We start from the raw sequence: 27,455 nt of genomic DNA, 5'->3' as shown, positions 1-27,455 counted from the left end.
TGAGGCTACAATTTACACAAGCTCACCAAAAGTCTTGATTTCTGCTGAGACATTCAGATGGTAGAGTCAGAATTTGGCGTAAACAGAATGAGAACATGGATCCATCATGCCTTGTTACCACTGGGCAGGCTGTTGGTGGGGGTGTAATGGTGTGGATGATGTTTTCTTGGCTCACTTTAGGCCCCTTAGTACCAATTGGGCATTGTTTAAATGCCACAGCCTACCTGAGCCTTGTTTCTGACCATGTCCATCCCTTTATGACCACCATGTACCCATCCTCTGATGGCTACTTCCAGCAGGATAATACACCATGTCACAAAGCTTGAATCATTTCAGATTGGTCTCTTGAACATCAACATGAGTTCACTGTACTGAAATGGCCCCCAGTCACCAGATCTCAACCCAATAGAACATCTTTGGGATGTGGTGGTACAGGAGCTTCGTGCCCTGGATGTGCATCCCACAAATCTCCATCACCTGTAAGACCCTCTCCTCTCAATATGGGCCAACATTTCTAAAGAATGCTTCCAGCACCTTGTTGGATCAATGACACCAAGAATTAAGGCAGTTCTGAAGGAGAAAGGGGGTCAAACACGGTATTAGTAGGGTGTTCCTAATAATCCTTTAGGTGAGTATATACCTGCACTAATGGCAATAATGTATACATATACACACAGTATGTATGTAGAGTACCTTGACAATAGTGCAGATATATATATATATATATATATATATATATATATATATATATATATATATATATATATATATATATATATATATATTTTATTTTTTTTTTTTTTTTTTTTTTTTTTTTATACTTTTCATGATGCTTTTTGTTACTCTTTGCACTCTTCTGTGCCTCTGGTTCTGCTCTCTGGTTGGTCGGCTGTAACAGGGTCCGAGTGCTCTCTGGATGAGAGCGGTGCGGCGGCCATATTTGCGGTTCAGATGGACGACTTTCTGCAGGGGGCGCCGATCCAGTACCGTGAGGTCCAGGGCTACGAGTCCAAAACCTTCATAGAGTACTTCAAAACCGGACTCAAGTACATGGTAACCACGGCAACAGTGCACCTGGCAGGGGCATGTCTGTTTGTCTGAGTGTCTGATAGAACAACAATCTCTGAAACTGGTCCAGTATTAAACCAGAATCAAGCTGTAATGTAACTCTACAGGACTAATGTTCAGCAGCAGTAAGAGTCCACTAAAACCCACCATACTCCATGTAAATAATCAGGACTTTTAGCGTGTATAGAGCCAGCATATCTCCACCAGACTCCATGTAAATAATCAGGACTTTTAGCGTGTATAGAGCCAGCATATCTCCACATGTAAATGGGTGAATTAAGGGTTTATTTCAACCAAACCAGAGTGATGATTGTTGGAACAGTGGAAAGATGAACCAAGATGGCTTTTGGTAGTTTTATTTAGCTTCTGTCCTCTTTGAATGAAGTGTGTTTTATGATGATAAAAGTCCTGATTATTTACATGGAGTCTGGTGGAATATTAATTGCTTGTTGCTGTATCCGTAACATACAAGGAAAAAAGAGAAATCAAACCAAAGATCCTGTAATGACATAATGTAATGACATCCTTCTCTGTCTCCCAGAAAGGGGGCGTGGCCTCTGGCTTCCACCACGTGGTGACCAACCAGGTTCAGCGGCTGCTGCAGGTCAAAGGTCGACGCGTCGTCAGGGCAACAGAGGTTCCTGTCAGCTGGCAGAGTTTCAACCAGGGAGACAGTTTCATCCTGGACCTGGGAGAGGTGAGACAGGTGCATAGGTGAGACAGTTTCATCCTGGACCTGGGAGAGGTGAGACAGGTGGAGAGGTGAGACAGGTGGAGAGGTGAGACAGGTGGAGAGGTGAGACAAGTGGAGGGTTGAAAAAAAAATAATATACATGTATTCAAACTTTTTTCTGACAAAAACTTTCTGTCTGTCTGTCTGTCTGTCTCTAGGAAATCATCCAGTGGTCTGGTTCCCATAGCAACCGTTTTGAGAAGCTGAAGGCCTCCATGGTGAGTGGTGACCAGATGTGTGTGCAGAGAGAGAACTTAGAGTGAACATTAAATCTTGTCCTGTTTGCTGATTGGCCGGTTGGTTGGCAGGTGTCTAAGGGTATCCGTGACGACGAGCGGTGTGGGCGGGGCCAGCTGCTGGTCTGTGACGAGGGGGAGGAGCCAGACAGGATGCTGCAGGTGACCACTTCCTGTTTACTGTAGTTCTTGGCCACGTTTAACCCCGACAACACGAAGCAAACTGTCAAACTCAAGGCCCACGGGCCAAATCCGGCCCCTTGCAGATTCAGAACCGGCCCGTATATCAATTTGGGGACATCAATAAATTTTGGCTCGCCTAGTTGTGCGCCAAACTAAAAACACAGGAAAGTGTTCCCCCCCAGTAGAAGCAGGAGAAGAGTTTTCATATTCATGCTGAGAAACAAGTATCATTGTTTTGCTTGATTTGCTAAATTCTGGGATGGCTAAGGAACTCCCTTGATGACTTTTGTAGGGCTTCATGTCAACAAAAAGCGTACAAAAATGTTGGAAAAAGCAAAACATTTACAAAAAGGTGACAAATGTCTGAGAAAGTCACAAAAAAGTCGGAACAATAACAACAGAAATTAGGAAAAAAGCTACCAAAATGTTAAAAAAAGTGACATGCAGTAACAAAAGCACATCAATAAACTCTACATGTCTGCCCCTTGGTGTGATTCTCTTTCCCAGTGTGACAGCCCTGCTGTAGACTGTTTTCCTTCAGTCAGGGAGGACTCAAGTGCACATAATTGGCGGGGGTTTTAGGGGTAAATCCCTTTAGGAAAATGTTGCATTTTTCAATGATAATAAATATGCAATTTCACATAATTTTGTAACATTATTATAACCATATCTGTGTCTAACATGTGGAATAGTTAAAGCAGATAATAAATACATAACACTAAAGAACCTGAAAGACAAAACTTAATTCGTTCATTTCATTTATTATACAGGAAAATTTAAAAGCAACAATTAAGTTACAATATAAACAGGCCTGACTCAGTTTAAAAACTGGTTTCCAGCAAGTTCCTGTTCTGCTGCAACATAGAGCACTGAACACAATTTCGGCACATTTATACAGGACATTATCCCGGACATTATCCCGGACATTATCAGGACATTATCAGGGACATTATCAGGGACATTATCACATTATCAGGGACATTATCCATTATCAGGGACATTATCAGGGACATTATCAGGACATTACATTATCAGGGACATTATCAGGGACATTATCAGGGACATTATCAGGGACATTATCAGGGACATTATCATCAGGACATTATCAGGACATTATCAGGGCATTATCAGGACATTATCAGGGACATTATCACGGACATTATCAGGGACATTATCAGGGACATTATCAGGGACATTATCAGGGACATTATCAGGACATTATCAGGACATTATCAGGACATTATCACAGCATTATCGGGACATTATCAGGGACATTATCAGGGACATTATCACGGACATTATCACGGACATTATCATGGACATTATCATGACATTATCATGGACATTATCATGGACATTATCACAGACATTATCACAGACATTATCACAGACATTATCAGGGGACATTATCAGGACATTATCAGGGACATTATCAGGGACATTATCAGGGACATTATCAGGGACATTATCAGGGACATTATCACGGACATTATCACGGACATTATCATGACATTATCATGACATTATCATGGACATTATCAGGGACATTATCAGGGACATTATCAGGACATTATCAGGGCATTATCATGACATTATCACGGACATTATCAGGGACATTATCAGGACATTATCAGGACATTATCAGGGACATTATCAGGGACATTATCAGGGACATTATCAGGACATTATCAGGGACATTATCAGGGACATTATCACGAACATTATCAGGACATTATAAGGGACATTATCAGGGACATTATCAGGACATTATCACAGACATTATCAGGACATTATCACAGACATTATCACGGACATTATCAGCACATTATCACGGACATTATCACGGACATTATCAGGACATTATCACGGACATTATCAGGACATTATCAGGGACATTATCAGGGACACTATCACGGACATTATCAGGGACATTATCAGGGACATTATCAGGGACATTATCACGGACATTATCAGGGACATTATCAGGGACATTATCAGGGACATTATCAGGGACATTATCAGGGACATTATCAGGGACATTATCAAGACATTATCAAGACATTATCATGGACATTATCCCGGACATTATCAGGACATTATCAGGACATTATCAGGACATTATCACGGACATTATCAGGGACATTATCAGGGACATTATCAGGGACATTATCAGGGACATTATCAGGGACATTATCAGGGACATTATCAGGACATTATCAGGGACATTATCAGGGACATTATCAGGGACATTATCAGGGACATTATCAGGACATTATCACGGACATTATCACGGACATTATTATAACGGCATATCAGGACATTATCAGGACATTATCAGGGACATTATCAGGGACATTATCAGGACATTATCAGGACATTATCAGGACATTATCAGGGACATTATCAGGACATTATCAGGGACATTATCAGGACATTATCAGGACATTATCAGGGACATTATCAGGACATTATCACGGACATTATCACGGACATTATCAGGGACATTATCAGGGACATTATCAGGGACATTATCAGGGACATTATCAGGGACATTATCAGGGACATTATCAGGGACATTATCTGGGACATTATCTGGGACATTATCTGGGACATTATCTGGGACATTATCAGGGACATTATCAGGGACATTATCACAGACATTATCAGGGACATTATCAGGGACATTATCAGGGACATTATCAAGGACATTATCAAGGACATTATCAGGGACATTATCAGGGACATTATCATCGGGACATTATCACAGACATTATCACGGACATTATCAGGGACATTATCAGGGACATTATCAGGACATTATCACGGGACATTATCAGGACATTATCACGGACATTATCACGGACATTATCACAGACATTATCACGGACATTATCACGGACATTATCAGGGCATTATCAGGGACATTATCAGGGACATTATCAGGGACATTATCAGGGACATTATCAGGGACATTATCAGGATATTATCAGGGACATTATCAGGGACATTATCAGGGACATTATCAGGACATTATCAGGGACATTATCAGGACATTATCAGGGACATTATCAGGGACATTATCAGGGACATTATCAGGGACATTATCAGGGACATTATCAGGATATTATCAGGGACATTATCAGGGACATTATCAGGGACATTATCAGGGACATTATCAGGACATTATCACACATTATCAGGATATTATCACAGGGCATTATCAGGACATTATCACGGACATTATCACGGACATTATCACAGACATTATCTGGGACATTATCAGGACATTATCACGGACATTATCAGGATATTAGCACGGACATTATCAGGGACATTATCAGGGACATTATCAGGGACATTATCAGGACATTATCACGGACATTATCAGGGACATTATCAGGGACATTATCAGGACATTATCACGGACATTATCAGGGCATTATCACGGACATTATCACGACATTATCACGACATTATCACGACATTATCAGGGACATTATCAGGGACATTATCAGGGACATTATCAGGGACATTTTCAGGATATTATCACGGACATTATCACGGACATTATCTGGGACATTATCTGGGACATTATCAGGACATTATCACGGACATTATCAGGGACATTATCAGGGACATTATCAGGGACATTATCAGGATATTATCACAGACATTATCACGGACATTATCAGGACATTATCACGGACATTATCACGGACATTATCACAGACATTATCAGGACATTATCAGGACATTATCAGGGACATTATCAGGGACATTATCAGGGACACTATCACGGACATTATCAGGGACATTATCAGGGACATTATCAGGGACATTATCAGGGACATTATCAGGGACATTATCACGACATTATCACGACATTATCACGGCATTATAACGGCATTATCGGGACATTATCAGGACATTATCAGGACATTATCAGGGACATTATCAGGGACATTATCAGGACATTATCAAGACATTATCATGGACATTATCCCGACATTATCAGGACATTATCAGGACATTATCAGGACATTATCACAGACATTATCAGGACATTATCACGGACATTATCACGACATTATCGGGACATTATCAGGGACATTATCAGGGACATTATCAGGGACATTATCAGGGACATTTTCAGGATATTATCTGGGACATTATCTGGGACATTATCTGGGACATTATCAGGACATTATCACGGACATTATCAGGGACATTATCACGACATTATCAGGGACATTATCAGGGACATTATTAAGGACATTATTAAGGACATTATCAGGGACATTATCAGGGACATTATCAGGGACATTATCAGGGACATTATCAGGGACATTATCAGGGACATTATCAGGACATTATCAGGACATTATCACAGACATTATCACAGACATTATCAGGGACATTATCAGGGACATTATCAGGACATTATCAGGACATTATCACGGACATTATCAGGACATTATCACGGACATTATCACGGACATTATCACGGACATTATCACGGACATTATCAGGGCATTATCATTATCAGGGCATTATCACGGACATTATCACGGACATTATCAGGGACATTATCAGGGACATTATCAGGGACATTATCAGGATATTATCACGGACATTATCAGGGACATTATCAGGGACATTATCAGGACATTATCAGGGACATTATCACGACATTATCGGGACATTATCAGGACATTATCAGGGACATTATCAGGGACATTATCAGGGACATTATCAGGACATTATCAAGACATTATCATGGACATTATCCCGGACATTATCAGGACATTATCAGGACATTATCAGGACATTATCAGGACATTATCACGGACATTATCAGGACATTATCAGGGACATTATCAGGGACATTATCAGGGACATTATCAGGGACATTATCAGGGACATTATCAGGGACATTATCACGGACATTATCAGGGACATTATCAGGGACATTATCAGGGACATTATCACGACATTATCACGACATTATCACGGCATTATAACGGCATTATCGGGACATTATCAGGACATTATCAGGACATTATCAGGGACATTATCAGGGACATTATCAGGACATTATCAAGACATTATCATGGACATTATCCCGGACATTATCAGGACATTATCAGGACATTATCAGGACATTATCACGGACATTATCACGGACATTATCACGACATTATCGGGACATTATCAGGGACATTATCAGGGACATTATCAGGGACATTATCAGGGACATTATCAGGGACATTTTCAGGATATTATCTGGGACATTATCTGGGACATTATCTGGGACATTATCTGGGACATTATCAGGACATTATCACGGACATTATCAGGGACATTATCACGACATTATCAGGGACATTATCAGGGACATTATTAAGGACATTATTAAGGACATTATCAGGGACATTATCAGGGACATTATCAGGGACATTATCAGGGACATTATCAGGGACATTATCACAGACATTATCACGGACATTATCAGGGACATTATCAGGGACATTATCAGGACATTATCACGGACATTATAAGGACATTATCACGGACATTATCACGGACATTATCACAGACATTATCACGGACATTATCACGGACATTATCAGGGCATTATCAGGGACATTATCAGGGACATTATCAGGGACATTATCAGGGACATTATCAGGGACATTATCAGGATATTATCACGGACATTATCAGGGACATTATCAGGGACATTATCAGGACATTATCAGGGACATTATCAGGACATTATCAGGGACATTATCAGGGACATTATCAGGGACATTATCAGGGACATTATCAGGGACATTATCAGGATATTATCAGGGACATTATCAGGGACATTATCAGGGACATTATCAGGGACATTATCAGGGACATTATCACGGACATTATCAGGATATTAGCACGGACATTATCAGGGACATTAGCAGGGCATTATCAGGACATTATCACGGACATTATCACGGACATTATCAGGACATTATCAGGGACATTATCAGGGACATTATCAGGGACATTATCAGGGACATTATCACAGACTATCAGGACATTATCAGGGACATTATCAGGGACATTATCAGGACATTATCACAGACATTATCAGGACATTATCAGGGACATTATCAGGGACATTATCACAGACATTATCACGGACATTATCAGGGACATTATCAGGGACATTATCAGGGACATTATCACGGACATTATCACGACATTATCAGGATATTATCACAGACATTATCAGGACATTATCAGGGACATTATCAGGGACATTATCAGGGACATTATCAGGGACATTATCAGGATCATTATCAGGGACATTATCAGGGACATTATCAGGGACATTATCAGGGACATTATCAGGACATTATCACGGACATTATCAGGGACATTATCAGGGACATTATCAGGGACATTATCAGGGACATTATCAGGACATTATCACGGACATTATCAGGGCATTATCACGGACATTATCACGACATTATCACGACATTATCACGACATTATCAGGGACATTATCAGGGACATTATCAGGGACATTATCAGGGACATTTTCAGGATATTATCACGGACATTATCACGGACATTATCTGGGACATTATCTGGGACATTATCAGGACATTATCACGGACATTATCAGGGACATTATCAGGGACATTATCAGGGACATTATCAGGATATTATCACAGACATTATCACGGACATTATCAGGACATTATCACGGACATTATCACGGACATTATCACAGACATTATCAGGACATTATCAGGACATTATCAGGGACATTATCAGGGACATTATCAGGGACACTATCACGGACATTATCAGGGACATTATCAGGGACATTATCAGGGACATTATCAGGGACATTATCACGACATTATCACGACATTATCACGGCATTATAACGGCATTATCGGGACATTATCAGGACATTATCAGGACATTATCAGGGACATTATCAGGGACATTATCAGGACATTATCAAGACATTATCATGGACATTATCCCGGACATTATCAGGACATTATCAGGACATTATCAGGACATTATCACAGACATTATCAGGACATTATCACGGACATTATCACGACATTATCGGGACATTATCAGGGACATTATCAGGGACATTATCAGGGACATTATCAGGGACATTTTCAGGATATTATCTGGGACATTATCTGGGACATTATCTGGGACATTATCAGGACATTATCACGGACATTATCAGGGACATTATCACGACATTATCAGGGACATTATCAGGGACATTATTAAGGACATTATTAAGGACATTATCAGGGACATTATCAGGGACATTATCAGGGACATTATCAGGGACATTATCAGGGACATTATCACAGACATTATCACAGACATTATCACGGACATTATCAGGGACATTATCAGGGACATTATCAGGACATTATCAGGACATTATCACGGACATTATCAGGACATTATCACGGACATTATCACGGACATTATCACGGACATTATCACGGACATTATCAGGGACATTATCAGGGCATTATCAGGGCATTATCACGGACATTATCACGGACATTATCAGGGACATTATCAGGGACATTATCAGGGACATTATCAGGATATTATCACGGACATTATCAGGGACATTATCAGGGACATTATCAGGACATTATCAGGGACATTATCAGGACATTATCAGGACATTATCAGGGACATTATCAGGGACATTATCAGGGACATTATCAGGGACATTATCAGGATATTATCACGGACATTATCACGGACATTATCAGGGACATTATCAGGGACATTATCAGGGACATTATCACGGACATTATCACGGACATTATCAGGACATTATCACGGACATTATCAGGATATTAGCACGGACATTATCAGGGACATTAGCAGGGCATTATCAGGACATTATCACGGACATTATCACGGACATTATCAGGACATTATCAGGGACATTATCAGGGACATTATCAGGGACATTATCACAGACATTATCAGGACATTATCAGGGACATTATCAGGGACATTATCAGGACATTATCACAGACATTATCAGGACATTATCAGGGACATTATCAGGGACATTATCACAGACATTATCACGGACATTATCACGGACATTATCAGGGACATTATCAGGGACATTATCACGACATTATCAGGATATTATCAGGGACATTATCAGGGACATTATCAGGACATTATCACAGACATTATCAGGACATTATCAGGGACATTATCAGGGACATTATCAGGGACATTATCAGGGACATTATCAGGGACATTATCAGGATCATTATCAGGGACATTATCAGGGATATTATCAGGGACATTATCAGGGACATTATCAGGACATTATCACGGACATTATCAGGGACATTATCAGGGACATTATCAGGGACATTATCAGGACATTATCACGGACATTATCAGGGCATTATCACGGACATTATCACGACATTATCACGACATTATCAGGACATTATCACGGACATTATCACGACATTATCGGGACATTATCAGGGACATTATCAGGGACATTATCAGGGACATTATCAGGGACATTTTCAGGATATTATCACGGACATTATCACGGACATTATCTGGGACATTATCTGGGACATTATCAGGACATTATCAGGACATTATCACGGACATTATCAGGGACATTATCACGACATTATCAGGGACATTATCAGGGACATTATTAAGGACATTAGCAGGGACATTATCAGGGACATTATCAGGGACATTATCAGGGACATTATCACAGACATTATCACGGATATTATCAGGGACATTATCAGGGACATTATCAGGACATTATCACGGACATTATCAGGACATTGTCACGGACATTATCACGGACATTATCACGGACATTATCACGGACATTATCACGGACATTATCACGACATTATCACGGACATTATCAGGGACATTATCAGGGACATTATCAGGATATTATCAGGGACATTATCAGGGACATTATCAGGGACATTATCAGGGACATTATCAGGACATTATCACGGACATTATCACGGACATTATCAGGGACATTATCAGGACATTATCAGGACATTATCAGGGACATTATCAGGGACATTATCAGGATATTATCACGGACATTATCAGGGACATTATCAGGGACATTATCAGGGACATTATCAGGGACATTATCAGGGACATTATCAGGACATTATCACGGACATTATCACGGACATTATCAGGGACATTATCAGGACATTATCACGGACATTATCACGGACATTATCAGGGACATTATCAGGACATTATCAGGACATTATCAGGGACATTATCACGGACATTATCAGGGACATTATCAGGGACATTATCAGGGACATTATCAGGGACATTATCAGGGACATTATCAGGACATTATCACGGACATTATCACGGACATTATCACGGACATTATCAGGACATTATCAGGACATTATCAGGGACATTATCAAGGACATTATCAGGACATTATCAGGACATTATCAGGGACATTATCAGGGACATTATCAGGATATTATCACGGACATTATCAGGGACATTATCAGGGACATTATCAGGGACATTATCAGGACATTATCACGGACATTATCACGGACATTATCACGGACATTATCACGGACATTATCAGGACATTATCAGGGACATTATCAGGGACATTATCAGGACATTATCACAGACATTATCAGGACATTATCAGGGACATTATCAAGGACATTATCAGGGACATTATCACGGACATTATCAGGGACATTATCAGGGACATTATCAGGGACATTATCAGGGACATTATCAGGATATTAGCACGGACATTATCGGGACATTATCAGGGACATTAGCAGGGCATTATCACGGACATTATCACGGACATTATCACGGACATTATCACAGACATTATCAGGACATTATCAGGGACATTATCAGGGACATTATCACGGACATTATCACGGACATTATCACAGACATTATCACAGACATTATCAGGGACATTATCAGGGACATTATCAGGGACATTATCAGGGACATTATCAGGACATTATCAGGACATTATCACAGACATTATCAGGGACATTATCAGGGACATTATCAGGGACATTATCAGGGACATTATCACGGACATTATCAGGGACATTATCAGGGACATTATCAGGGACATTATCAGGACATTATCAGGACATTATCACAGACATTATCAGGGACATTATCAGGGACATTATCAGGGACATTATCACAGACATTATCACGGACATTATCAGGACATTATCACGGACATTATCACGGACATTATCACGGACATTATCAGGACATTATCACGGACATTATCAGGGACATTATCAGGGACATTATCAGGATATTTTCACGGACATTATCAGGATATTATCACGGACATTATCAGGGACATTATCACGGACATTATCAGGACATTATCACGGACATTATCAGGATATTAGCACGGACATTATCAGGGACATTATCAGGGACATTATCAGGGACATTATCAGGGACATTATCAGGACATTATCAAGACATTATCAAGACATTATCACGGACATTATCCCGGACATTATCAGGACATTATCAGGACATTATCAGGACATTATCACGGACATTATCACGGACATTATCACGACATTATCACGGACATTATCACGGACATTATCAGGGACATTATCAGGGACATTATCAGGGACATTATCAGGGACATTATCAGGATATTATCACGGACATTATCTGGGACATTATCTGGGACATTATCAGGACATTATCACGGACATTATCAGGGACATTATCAGGGACATTATCAGGGACATTATTAAGGACATTATCAGGGACATTATCAGGGACATTATCAGGGACATTATCAGGGACATTATCACAGACATTATCACGGACATTATCAGGGACATTATCAGGGACATTATCAGGACATTATCAGGACATTATCACGGACATTATCAGGACATTATCACGGACATTATCACGGACATTATCACGGACATTATCAGGGCATTATCAGGGACATTATCAGGGACATTATCAGGGACATTATCAGGGACATTATCAGGATATTATCAGGGACATTATCAGGGACATTATCAGGGACATTATCAGGATATTATCACGGACATTATCAGGACATTATCAGGGACATTATCAGGGACATTATCAGGACATTATCAGGGACATTATCAGGACATTATCAGGACATTATCAGGACATTATCACGGACATTATCACGGACATTATCAGGGACATTATCAGGGACATTATCAGGGACATTATCAGGATATTATCAGGGACATTATCAGGGACATTATCAGGGACATTATCACGGACATTATCACGGACATTATCAGGACATTATCACGGACATTATCAGGATATTAGCACGGACATTATCAGGGACATTAGCAGGGCATTATCAGGACATTATCACGGACATTATCACGGACATTATCACGGACATTATCACAGACATTATCACGGACATTATCACGGACATTATCAGGACATTATCACAGACATTATCAGGACATTATCAGGACATTATCACGGACATTATCACGGACATTATCACGGACATTATCACGGACATTATCACGGACATTATCACAGACATTATCAGGACATTATCAGGACATTATCACGGACATTATCACGGACATTATCACGGACATTATCACGGACATTATCAGGGACATTATCAGGGACATTATCACGGACATTATCACAGACATTATCAGGACATTATCAGGGACATTATCAGGGACATTATCAGGACATTATCACAGACATTATCAGGGACATTATCAGGGACATTATCACGGACATTATCACGGACATTATCAGGGACATTATCACGACATTATCAGGATATTATCAGGGACATTATCAGGACATTATCACAGACATTATCACAGACATTATCACGGACATTATCACGGACATTATCAGGACATTATCACGGACATTATCACGACATTATCGGGACATTATCAGGGACATTATCAGGGACATTATCAGGGACATTTTCAGGATATTATCACGGACATTATCACGGACATTATCTGGGACATTATCTGGGACATTATCAGGACATTATCACGGACATTATCAGGGACATTATCACGACATTATCAGGGACATTATCAGGGACATTATTAAGGACATTATCAGGGACATTATCAGGGACATTATCAGGGACATTATAACAGACATTATCACGGACATTATCAGGGACATTATCAGGGACATTATCAGGACATTATCACGGACATTATCACAGACATTATCACAGACATTATCAGGGACATTATCAGGGACATTATCAGGGACATTATCAGGGACATTATCAGGACATTATCAGGGACATTATCAGGGACATTATCAGGACATTATCAGGGACATTATCAGGGACATTATCAGGACATTATCAGGACATTATCAGGGACATTATCAGGGACATTATCAGGGACATTATCAGGGACATTTTCAGGATATTATCACGGACATTATCACGGACATTATCTGGACATTATCTGGGACATTATCAGGACATTATCACGGACATTATCAGGGACATTATCACGACATTATCAGGGACATTATCAGGGACATTATTAAGGACATTATCAGGGACATTATCAGGGACATTATCAGGGACATTATCACAGACATTATCACAAACATTATCACGGACATTATCAGGGACATTATCAGGACATTATCAGGACATTATCACGGACATTATCACGGACATTATCACAGACATTATCAGGGACATTATCAGGGACATTATCAGGGACATTATCAGGACATTATCAGGGACATTATCAGGACATTATCAGGACATTATCACGGACATTATCAGGGACATTATCAGGGACATTATCAGGGACATTATCAGGATATTATCACGGACATTATCAGGGACATTATCAGGGACATTATCACGGACATTATCAGGACATTATCACGGACATTATCAGGATATTAGCACGGACATTATCAGGACATTATCAGGGACATTAGCAGGGCATTATCAGGACATTATCACGGACATTATCACGGACATTATCAGGACATTATCAGGGACATTATGAGGGACATTATCAGGGACATTATCAGGGACATTATCACAGACATTATCAGGACATTATCAGGGACATTATCAGGGACATTATCAGGACATTATCACAGACATTATCAGGACATTATCAGGGACATTATCAGGGACATTATCAGGGACATTATCACAGACTTTATCACGGACATTATCACGGACATTATCAGGACATTATCAGGGACATTATCAGGGACATTATCACGGACATTATCACGGACATTATCACGGACATTATCACAGACATTATCAGGACATTATCAGGGACATTATCAGGGACTTCCTGTTAACTGTGACCTCTTCCTGCTGACTGTGACCTCTTCCTGTTGACTGTGACCTCTTCCTGTTGATTGTGACCTCTTCCTGCTGACTGTGACCTCTTCCTGTTGACTGTGACCTCTTCCTGCTGACTGTGACCTCTTCCTGTTGACTGTGACCTCTTCCTGCTGACTGTGACCTCTTCCTGTTGACTGTGACCTCTTCCTGTTGACTGTGACCTCTTCTTGTTGACTGTGACCTCTTCCTGCTGACTGTGACCTCTTCCTGCTGACTGTGACCTCTTCCTGTTGACTGTGACCTCTTCCTGTTAACTGTGACCTCTTCCTGCTGACTGTGACCTCTTCCTGCTGACTGTGACCTCTTCCTGTTGACTGTGACCTCTTCCTGCTGACTGTGACCTCTTCCTGCTGACTGTGACCTCTTCCTGCTGACTGTGACCTCTTCCTGTTAACTGTGACCTCTTCCTGTTGATTGTGACCTCTTCCTGTTGATTGTGACCTCTTCCTGCTGACTGTGACCTCTTCCTGTTAACTGTGACCTCTTCCTGCTGACTGTGACCTCTTCCTGCTGACTGTGACCTCTTCCTGTTGACTGTGACCTCTTCCTGCTGACTGTGACCTCTTCCTGTTGACTGTGACCTCTTCCTGTTGACTGTGACCTCTTCCTGCTGACTGTGACCTCTTCCTGTTGACTGTGACCTCTTCCTGTTGACTGTGACCTCTTCCTGTTAACTGTGACCTCTTCCTGTTGACTGTGACCTCTTCCTGTTGATTGTGACCTCTTCCTGCTGACTGTGACCTCTTCCTGTTAACTGTTACCTCTTCCTGTTAACTGTGACCTCTTCCTGCTGACTGTGACCTCTTCCTGTTAACTGTGACCTCTTCCTGTTAACTGTGACCTCTTCCTGTTAACTGTGACCTCTTCCTTTTGACTGTGACCTCTTCCTGCTGACTGTGACCTCTTCCTGTTGACTGTGACCTCTTCCTGTTGACTGTGACCTCTTCCTGCTGACTGTGACCTCTTCCTGTTGACTGTGACCTCTTCCTGCTGACTGTGACCTCTTCCTGTTGACTGTGACCTCTTCCTGTTGACTGTGACCTCTTCCTGCTGACTGTGACCTCTTCCTGTTGACTGTGACCTCTTCCTGTTGACTGTGACCTCTTCCTGTTGACTGTGACCTCTTCCTGTTGACTGTGACCTCTTCCTGTTGATTGTGACCTCTTCCTGTTGATTGTGACCTCTTCCTGTTGACTGTGACCTCTTCCTGTTGACTGTGACCTCTTCCTGTTGTGTTCAGGTTCTCGGGGAGAAACCAGCGCTGCCTGATGCTCAGAGTGACGACACCAAGATGGACGCCTCCAACAGGAAGTTGGCACAGCTCTACAAGGTAACGTGTTCGTCCAATCAGAAGCGTAGATGCTCGTGATGTATCTGATCCACAGCGTGTCCACTGGAAGGCTCTTATTGTGAAGGAGCAACAGGAAGTGTCTCCCTGTCCTGTTAGGTGTCCAACGTAGGCGGTGACATGGAGGTTACCATGGTAGCAGAGAACAACCCGTTCTCCCAGGATGCTTTGCAGTCCAGCGAGTGTTTCATCCTCGACAACGGAGCCAACGGACGCATCTTCGTCTGGAAAGGTTCCAACTTTAGAACCAAACTGACCTGGACCCTGAACCCGAGGGTAGATGCTAGATCACTTCCTGCTTCCTGTTGGTCATCACAGCTGCAGGCTGACTGTAACAGAGTACAGCGGTACTGTGTTACCGTAGAAACCTACAGCTGCAGGCTGACTGTGACAGAGTACAGCGGTACTGTGTTACCGTAGAAACCTACAGCTGCAGGGTGACTGTAACGGAGTACAGCGGTACTGTGTTACCATAGAAACCTACAGCTGCAGGCTGACTGTGACGGAGTACAGCGGTACTGTGTTACCGTGAAAACCTACAGCTGCAGGCTGACTGTAACGGAGTACAGCGGTACTGTGTTACTTTTTCTGTGCCTTTTTAAAAGTTTTTATGTTTTTTTCCGACATATTTGTCCGTTTTTTTAACATTCTTTTTTTCAAATGCTATAAAATTGAATAAAACACCCAAATTCTATTGAAGTAGTGAACTGATCATTTATTTTACTTGTGAAGAGCCTCGTAAGGAACCATCCACGTTATTTTTTGTGTGAAAATTTGTTTGAAAGAAACCGAAATTTCTGATATAGAAACTTATTGAAAATAGGTTCAAATTTGACCCAAGGACAACCGGAGAGTTAACAACATGGTTGAGTGTGAAATATAAACTCTGTAGAAACATCTGATGAAGCTGGTGATGTTGACGTGTGTATCAGAGCGATCCAGCATCTACCCACGTATGGTCAGCAGTCCTCAAACCCATTATACGTCTGTTATTTCATTCTGACAGTAGTCGGGCCGGTCGGCCTGTGAAGCATGCATCATGATGATGATGGTGGTGATGGTGATGATGGTGATGATGATGGTGGTGATGGTGATGATGGTGGTGATGGTGATGATGGTGATGATGATGGTGATGGTGGTGATGGTGGTGGTGATGATGATGATGGTGGTGGTGATGGTGGTGGTGATGATGATGGTGGTGGTGGTGATGGTGGTGGTGATGGTGGTGATGGTGGTGATGATGGTAATGATGATGGTGATGGTGATGATGATGGTGGTGATGATGGTGGTGATGATGGTGGTGATGATGGTGATGATGATGATGGTGATGGTGATGATGATGGTGGTGATGATGGTGGTGATGATGGTGATGGTGATGATGATGGTGATGATGATGGTGATGGTGATGATGATGGTGGTGATGATGGTGGTGATGATGGTGGTGGTGGTGGTGATGATGATGGTGATGATGGTGGTGATGATGATGGTGGTGATGGTAATGATGATGGTGATGGTGATGATGATGGTGGTGATGATGGTGGTGATGATGGTGGTGGTGGTGGTGATGATGATGGTGATGAAGGTGGTGATGATGATGGTGGTGATGATGGTGATGGTGGTGATGATGGTGATGGTGATGGTGATGGTGATGTGTGTGCAGGTAAGGATGCGAACACTGAGGAGCGCTTTGCTGTCCTGAAGAGTGCAGAGCAGTTCATCCAAAAGATGAACTACCCATCCTACACACAGGTATAAACTGATACACACACACACACACACACACACACACACACACACACAGGTAACTCACCTGTCCAAACCCCCTCAGGTTCAGGTCTTTCCGGAGCATGGGGAGACTCCGCTCTTCCAACAGTTCTTTAAAAACTGGAGGGACCGTGGTGACACCGTCGGCATGGGAACTGCCTACGTACCCAGTCAGATCGCCAGGATAAAGAAGGTGAACAATCAATCAGGTTCAAGATGGGCTTCAGGGCCAATCAGAGAATGGTTCTCCGTAGACTAACTCTTCTGATTGGACAGGTTCCGTTTGACGTGTCAAAGCTCCACCAATCAGACACCATGGCCGCACAACACGGGATGGTGGATCGTGGAGACGGAGAGAAACAGGTGAGGGGGCGGGGCCAGTTGTGTCTGGCCAATCACAGCTCTGCTATAGAGTTCCAACAGTTCACAGACATTGACTTTGTGTTTACGTTTCTAAAGAGTTCAACAGTGAGCGCCCGCTTTCTGAACTGCTCCTGAAGTAATTTTCCCCATTCAATATCTGTCTGTCTGTCTAAGCTGTCTGTTAGTCTGTCTGTCTCTCTAACCTGTCTGTCTCTCTAACCTGTCTGCCTGTAGATCTGGCGAATTGAAGGATCAGAGAAAGTTCCGGTTGATGTGTCAGTCTTCGGTCAGTTCTTTGGAGGCGACAGTTACATCATCCTGTATCAGTACAGACACAACAACAGACAGGGCCACATCATCTACATATGGTGAGATCATGTTTATATTAATATAATAATATAACAGTTACATCACCCTGTATCAGTACAGACTCAACAACAGACAGGGCCACATCATCTACATATGGTGAGATCATGTTTATAATAATATAACAGTTACATCATCCTGTATCAGTACAGACTCAACAACAGACAGGGCCACATCATCTACATATGGTGAGATCATGTTTATATTAAAATAATAATTTAACATGGTGACCAGAGGGCCCATGATTTAGCAATATTACACAAGAAGGTTTGATTTAACGTCATTATTGACACGACAGTGATGCGGCTAGGACCGAGGTTCTGGCGCCAAGGTTCGTAAGCATCACTGCATCGTGTAATACAGTTACAAACTATAAAGTACCAAATAAAAGTTATAATCAAACTGTATTCATATTGTGGTGCAATTTGCCTCTTAACATAAAGAAAAAAGCAACAGAGATGATTTGTATTCCCTCCCTGTTGAACGTTAGTCAGCCAGTCATCTTAAGCCAGCGGTTCTCAAAGTGTGGGGCGCGCCCCACTGGTGGGGAATAGAGACGTGACAGGTGGGGCGCGCCAAAGGGAGGAATCTTTCCTTTTTATGCCTTTATATCGTTATCCAGACATCTCAACTGTCCCGGAAGTCCCGGGAGTCTCCCGCATATTAATAGCAGCTGACGCCCGCAAATGAGATCCAATCTCCCGGAATCTGGAGCAAAACCTCCACTAGACCAAGACCTCTACTAGACCAAGACCTCTACTAGACCAGGACCTCCACTAGACCAAGACCTCCACTAGAACAAGACCTCTACTAGACCAAGACCTCCACTAGACCAAGACCTCTACTAGACCAGGACCTCCACTAGACCAAGACCTCCACTAGAACAAGACCTCTACTAGACCAAGACCTCCACTAGACCAAGACCTCCACTAGACCAAGACCTCCACTAGACCAAGACCTCCACTAGACCATGACCTCCACTAGACCATGACCTCCACTAGACCAAGACCTCCACTAGACCATGACCTCCACTAGACCAAGACCTCCACTAGACCAAGACCTCCACTAGACCAAGACCTCCACTAGACCAAGACCTCCACTAGACCATGACCTCCACTAGACCAAGACCTCCACTAGACCATGACCTCCACTAGACCAAGACCTCTACTAGACCAAGACCTCTACTAGACCATGACCTCTACTAGACCATGACCTCCACTAGACCATGACCTCCACTAGACCAAGACCTCCACTAGACCAAGACCTCTACTAGACCAAGACCTCCACTAGACCAAGACCTCTACTAGACCAAGACCTCTACTAGACCAAGACCTCCACTAGACCAAGACCTCCACTAGACCAAGACCTCCACTAGACCAAGACCTCCACTAGACCAAGACCTCCACTAGACCAAGACCTCTACTAGACCATGACCTCTACTAGACCATGACCTCCACTAGACCATGACCTCCACTAGACCAAGACCTCTACTAGACCATGACCTCCACTAGACCATGACCTCCACTAGACCAAGACCTCCACTAGACCAAGACCTCTACTAGACCAAGACCTCCACTAGACCAAGACCTCCACTAGACCATGACCTCCACGGCTGCAGCCTGGAGTGTCCCATGTCATGCCGACCCACCTGGTGCCGTCTCCGAGCATCGACTTTTCAAAATAAAAGCTGGCGTCTGGAATAACTTACTTTAAAATATTCTACTACTACTCCACATCCCTCTGCTGCTGCGATGGGGGCAGGTGGGGCTTGTCTTAAGCTAACGTTAGCTTTGTAACGGTAGAGATCGTGGAATTTTCTAAACGTAATAACTACCGCACATATAAACACCAAACTGCTTTGTAAACTAAGGGGCCATCCACACAGAAACGCTTTTTGGTGCAAACGTACATGTTTTGCATAGTTTTGGCCGATCGTCCAAATGAGTCCTGTAAACTCACTGCCTGAAGACGCACTTTTTTGAAACCTGGTCCCAGGGTGAAAAAATTAGAAAACGCCGCCCTTGCGGCTTCGTTTGGACGGCGAAGCCGCATACTTGCGTATCGATGATGTCATCACCACACCCCTCAACCTCTTACTCCGCGATGTCGTCTCATAACGAGACACACACACACACACACACACACACACACACACAAAATGAACTACAAAATGATCCATTGTAATCAATGTTGTAGGCTAACGTTTTGATTCAGCCCTGGAAGTTACAATGTTGAATGGAGTAATATTTTAAGTGATGCACCAGGTGCTCAGATGGCTCTGAATGTGATGTCATGCTAATTTGACCACGTTCTAAATGTCTAGTTGACCAATCAGATTGTCTGGTCAGATCTACTTGTTGTATAACACTTTGTAAAACAAAACTTATGAAATCTTTATATTTAGTATTTGTGTCTCTTCAGGCAGGGAGCAGAGTCCAGCCAGGACGAGATCGCGGTGTCGGCTATCTTGGCTGTCCAGCTGGATGAAGAACTGGGAGGGGGGGCTGTTCAGGTACACCAGCTGGGAACACTGGAGGAGGGGGGGGGTGACCTGTTCCCTTAAAGTGGCTACGAGGAACTTTCAGTCTCAGTTGATTCTAGCGGACCCTTTGGACCAAAGCCACACGCGTTAAAATCTTTTTAGCGCGAGCTGAAAAGTGTTGCGTGTGTTATCTACTACTCTGAGAGACAGGCTGGTTCAGACCACTGGAACCTTTCCTGCAACGTGTTGAAATGATTTGGTCTTGCGTGAATCTTTGGTCTGAACTTGGCTTTAGACACCCAGACTGAACCCTCGGAGCTGACCAGATCATCTGTCCGTCTGCAGGTGCGTGTGGTTCAGGGCAAAGAGCCCGCCCACCTCATGAGCCTGTTTGGCAGCCAACCAATGGTGGTGTACAAGGGCGGGACGTCCAGAGAGGGTGGCCAATCAGAGGCTGCCGATACCCGTCTGTTTCAGGTCAGAGCCAATCCAGCGGGAGACACCAGAGCTGTGGAGGTGAGACTGAAAAGCAGAGCCATACATAGACCAAGTTATGTCTTGAGAGAGTTACTGTGCTCTTAGTTTCTGTATACCCCACAAACTGTCTGTGTTGTTCCTCCAGCCTGAATCTGGTCTATAGTCTGACTCCAGTATTACCCCTATTGCCCTAGAACTTTCCTGGCCATCACATTTTTCCTTATCCCGTCTGAAAAGGTGTATGTAGTGTATGAACTCTTTTGCCTGGTAGTCATTTGTGTATGTCTGTCCTATCTTCACACCTTTCTTCCTGTCCACCCTGAAATTAATTTTCGTGTAAATGAAGCCACTGTTGGTGCCTACAACACAGTACATTTAAGTGAGATATTTTTTCTTCTTTCTGAAACACCCAAACGTAAAGTTTCATCTGTATCTATGGAAGCACTCTGAATCATATTAAATGCACTGTTTCTGAAACATGGAAATAGTAACGTTAATTTACTGGTATTTCGAAAAAAGTAGCTGCATCTTCTCCAGCTCAGACGTCATGAATAAAGCGAGGCTTCTCCCAGCAAGGCTCTCTCCAATACGGCCTGTCTTGGCAGCTTTACTCTCATGGTCCTTTACTGCCTCGACTTTAACATTATTAGTTCCCACCACAAAATTGTTCGTTTTGTTTTTTTCTTTCGCGTATCTGTGGCAATCCTGACAAAACATGATGACATTTTCGTGATCTCAAACAAGCCATTCACGACCCGTCAGCCATTTGGCATTACATTTTCTTTTCTTTGTTTCTCTGTCGATATCATCCCCAGCCTCGTTCCTCTTCTTGCCCCCAGATGTCTGTCCCAACCACCGCTGCGTTTAGTTTAATCTTAACTTGTTACTTTACTAGCTAACTCCTCCTCTTTCAGTCTATGCTCCCTGCTCTTGCTCCGTTCCTTCTAATTCTTCCTTGTGTTTTCTGGTGGATGCTGCATTCGTTTCCATGGTTTCTCGCGCTGGTTTCACTGCAAACTGTGCGCAGCCACTGGGCGTATGAAACGTCATCACGTAGCATTACGGCACAGCGTTCATGGGAAATGTAGGAAGTACTATGGGTTGAAATATATGCCAACAGAAACTGAATTTGAATCATTTATATTTTAATTTGAATTGCTGAATAATATCATTTGAAATGGAATATATTCGTTTGGAACTGAAGTCCAATAAAATGTGATCCTCACTGAAAATTCACCTCTCTATATATCTTCACATTCAGTTCTCACAATTCAGATTCAAGTTAGTCGAAGGATGAAGAAAGAGCTATCGAATCAGCACCTACGTTTTGGAGCACAGTACCGCCATGAAACGAGGAGGAAGTGCTTGCCTCGCCTTGACCCATAGACTCATAGATAATATGATCTACTTCATGTTCAAAATGTAATGCCTAGTGCTAGTAGGCTTAGGTTTATTAGTCACATTCTTCAACTTAAAGGTATAGTGGAGGATTTTCCCGAATTTTAGAAAAGAACCGCCCTCTGTACTTTTTTTAAAAATGCACATGCGTATCACTCTGCCTGCTCCAGAGAGGGAAGGCCTATTAAACGTGTGCACGAGAGTGCACTGTTTACAAGTTGCTGTCGGCATGGCTCATACAAGCCTACTCTCCAAAAGAAGATTTGCACTTTTTCACAAATTGAGATGTTTACCGTGTGTGCGTGACTTGTGCCGGGGCTAGCATCGCTAATCATAGCTTAGCTTACATCAAGTTTTACTAGCAGTGATTTTAAATGGATTTCTCCAAATAGCCAAACTTTACCTGTGGAGTAGAAACTTCACCACTGAGGCATCAGTGGGAAGCCCAACCTGTGCTTTTAGCGCCCGCCAGCGTGTGAAATATTCTCCCAAAAGCTTCAATGCTTCAATGAATGGCTGAAACCGTAGCTCAAGCTCACCACACACACACACCTGAAAGCTCGGGACGTAAACATATCACCAGAATGATTGACAACCAGGAGGACCAATAGTCTTGATGATCCACCCGGAGAAAGAAAATCCTCCACTATACCTTTAAGTAAACTTAAAATTAACTATTGCTACTTACCTTAGCCTAACCTACTGCATGCAAAATGGTGTGACTATCCATATTTGAAAATACATGTTAATTAATTTAAACATTTGAATTGTATTGGTTTACTTTGTACATCAGCAAGCCTGCAATGTGATGTAAGAGCCAGTCCCCTGAGTTTATACAAGATGTTTCCACATTAAAACACAAAATAGTAAATTATTATTTATCAACTCTAATCTGATCGTTTGTCTCCTTCCTTAGAGCGTTTATATAAATATTAAAGTTAGTTTTGTTTGTGATTTAATACTGTAACTTTATCATCATGTGCAGTAACAAACAAAACAAAGAGAATAATGCATGTGTTAATACAAAGAATATTTATTATAATCAGTTCACAGATCTGAGTCCATCAAAAATGTCCAGGCTCACTCCGCTAGTTATTCATTTATTTCTGCATGAATTTATTTTATGTATGTTTAGTTTATGTATATATTTAACGAGACATAAAATCATGTCCACAGTCCGAGTCCCACCAGACTCCCTTTAGGAAAACTGTGATTTAAAGTTCTCCCGGGATTCCCTTCCCTCCAGCCGGCTCAGCAGTACGGCCCGGGCCTCCAGCTGCATGTTGTCGGTTTTGGCTCCCAGGAAGACAGCGGCGGCGGCAAACGCACTTCCCGCCAAAATTTACGTACTGTACGTACTGGATCAGCAGGGACCAGCGCAGCAGCGAGGCGAAGTTGTGTTCCTGCCCGGGGAAAGAGACGCTGCTGCCGGAGCTCCGATTGCAAGTCGAAGGCGGCATATACAGCATATCATAAAACACATTCTCACCTGTGGAATGTTATCCCCTGCTTTTGTTCGAACATCCATAAGCAGCACAACAGTCTGGCATCTTTATGCTGATCCTGTGCCACTGAACTCTACCTATCTGCGCTCGATTGCTCTTCCTTCATTCTTCAACTAACTTGAATCTGAATTGTGAGAACTGAACGTGAAGATATTTAGAGAGGTGAATTTTCAGTGAGGATCAAATTTTATTGGACTTCAGTTCCAAACGTACAAATGAGTGGAAGGTAGATACTAGCTAATAAACACGCCGTTGTTCTGGTAAAGTTCTTGTAAAGACAATAAAATCTGAGAGTTGGGCAGCAAGACACTCAGACCAGTACCGGTTGTTCCTCCAGCCTGAATCTGGTCTATAGTCCGACCCCAGTATCTGACCCCAGTATCTGACCCCAGTATCTGTCCCCAGTATCTGACCCCAGTATCTGTCCCCAGTATCTGACCCCAGTATCTGTCCCCAGTATCTGTCCCCAGTATCTGACCCCAGTATCTGACCCCAGTATCTGACCCCAGTATCTGTCCCCAGTATCTGACCCCAGTATCTGACCCCAGTATCTGACCCCAGTATCTGTCCCCAGTATCTGTCCCCAGTATCTGTCCCCAGTATCTGACCCCAGTATCTGTCCCCAGTATCTGTCCCCAGTATCTGTCCCCAGTATCTGAACCCAGTATCTGTCCCCAGTATCTGACCCCAGTATCTGTCCCCAGTATCTGACCCCAGTATCTGACCCCAGTATCTGTCCCCAGTATCTGTCCCCAGTATCTGTCCCCAGTATCTGACCCCAGTATCTGACCCCAGTATCTGTCCCCAGTATCTGTCCCCAGTATCTGACCCCAGTATCTGACCCCAGTATCTGTCCCCAGTATCTGTCCCCAGTATCTGTCCCCAGTATCTGTCCCCAGTATCTGTCCCCAGTATCTGTCCCCAGTATCTGACCCCAGTATCTGACCCCAGTATCTGACCCCAGTATCTGACCCCAGTATCTGACCCCAGTATCATACTGCGTTCGATTATCTATCCGTGTCTGAGTTCCGACGAGAAAGCCAGGACGTTGCCTTGCGAAATGCACCAACACGCTCCCTTTCCTTGGATTTCTGAGCTCGGACAACCGTGAGGACACCGATCAAGACTTCCGATACGGGATCCAAGATGGCAGCGCCTTGTGTGACTTGAAGTATGAATTGTTTTCATTGTTTTTGGACCGCTTTGGCTGTTTAAATGACGATTTCAGTCAGTCTTAATACTGCAATACCTTACTGCATCCATATCACTGCCTGTTGGTGTGGGAATCGGTCTTGTTGTGAGTTCAATATTGAATGAAGACTTGTCTCAACAATTGAAGTGATGTCGTATCCGAGGTCCGACTCGGTTCGTTGAGAATAATAGAGAGCCGAAGACACGCCCTTCTACTTCCGGTCCATGGGACCTTAATTCAGAAAAAATATGAATGAGAGTAAATGGAGAGATAATAATTTTTTTATCCCGTTTTGAATTTAGCCGTGGATTACAAATATGATGTTCGTCAATTTAAAACATTATTTTTCAACTGAAGAAAGTCTCCGTTTATTGTTAAACTGTTGAAGTATCAGACTGTAAAAAATACGTAATTAGAAAGACGACACACTTCAATGTCTCATGGATGACGCCTGGCTGAAGCGTGTGTGTGTGTGTGTGTGTGTGTGTGTGTGTGTGTGTGTGTGTGTGTGTGTGTGTGTGTGTGTGTGTGTGTGTGTGTGTGTGTGTGTGTGTGTGTGTGTGTGTGTGTGTGTGTGTGTTACCGGGGATGTAATTACTCTAATGCTAGCGAGCGAATCAAGCATCAAGCTAGGTGAGGTAGGTTGTGTGAGTGGAGAGCTGTAGTCCACTGAGTGGTTTCACACTAAACTAAGAGGTACTATGACAAACCTACGGCTAACTGAGACTTTCTTCAGTTGAAAAATTATCTTTTAAATTGACGAATATCAGATGTGTAATCCATGGCTCAATTCAAACGGGATCAAAAAATAATTTGCC

At 42.6% G+C, this 27,455-nt stretch overlaps 1 protein-coding gene across 3 annotated transcripts in view; it reads left to right on the top strand.

Annotated features, from left to right (window-relative positions):
* The window catches only part of LOC114555458 (gelsolin), a 38,357-nt gene that overhangs the window by 6,530 nt on the left and 4,372 nt on the right, over nucleotides 1-27,455 (top strand). Inside the window, exons 3-14 of one of the 3 annotated variants that reach the window (XM_028577853.1) lie at nucleotides 899-1,053; nucleotides 1,610-1,765; nucleotides 1,960-2,019; nucleotides 2,110-2,199; nucleotides 16,983-17,072; nucleotides 17,190-17,322; nucleotides 18,751-18,839; nucleotides 18,919-19,047; nucleotides 19,131-19,217; nucleotides 19,452-19,585; nucleotides 22,005-22,095; nucleotides 22,411-22,581. In XM_028577853.1, the coding sequence (XP_028433654.1) occupies nucleotides 899-1,053; nucleotides 1,610-1,765; nucleotides 1,960-2,019; nucleotides 2,110-2,199; nucleotides 16,983-17,072; nucleotides 17,190-17,322; nucleotides 18,751-18,839; nucleotides 18,919-19,047; nucleotides 19,131-19,217; nucleotides 19,452-19,585; nucleotides 22,005-22,095; nucleotides 22,411-22,581 (1,385 nt within the window). The other 2 variants (XM_028577854.1, XM_028577855.1) reach the window with 2 other exon arrangements.

Source organism: Perca flavescens, chromosome 5 (assembly GCF_004354835.1).
Source record: "Perca flavescens isolate YP-PL-M2 chromosome 5, PFLA_1.0, whole genome shotgun sequence".
NCBI lineage: Eukaryota > Metazoa > Chordata > Actinopteri > Perciformes > Percidae > Perca > Perca flavescens.
The sequence above is the reverse complement of the archived record's forward strand: the minus strand, read 5'-3'. Positions and strand labels throughout refer to the sequence as shown.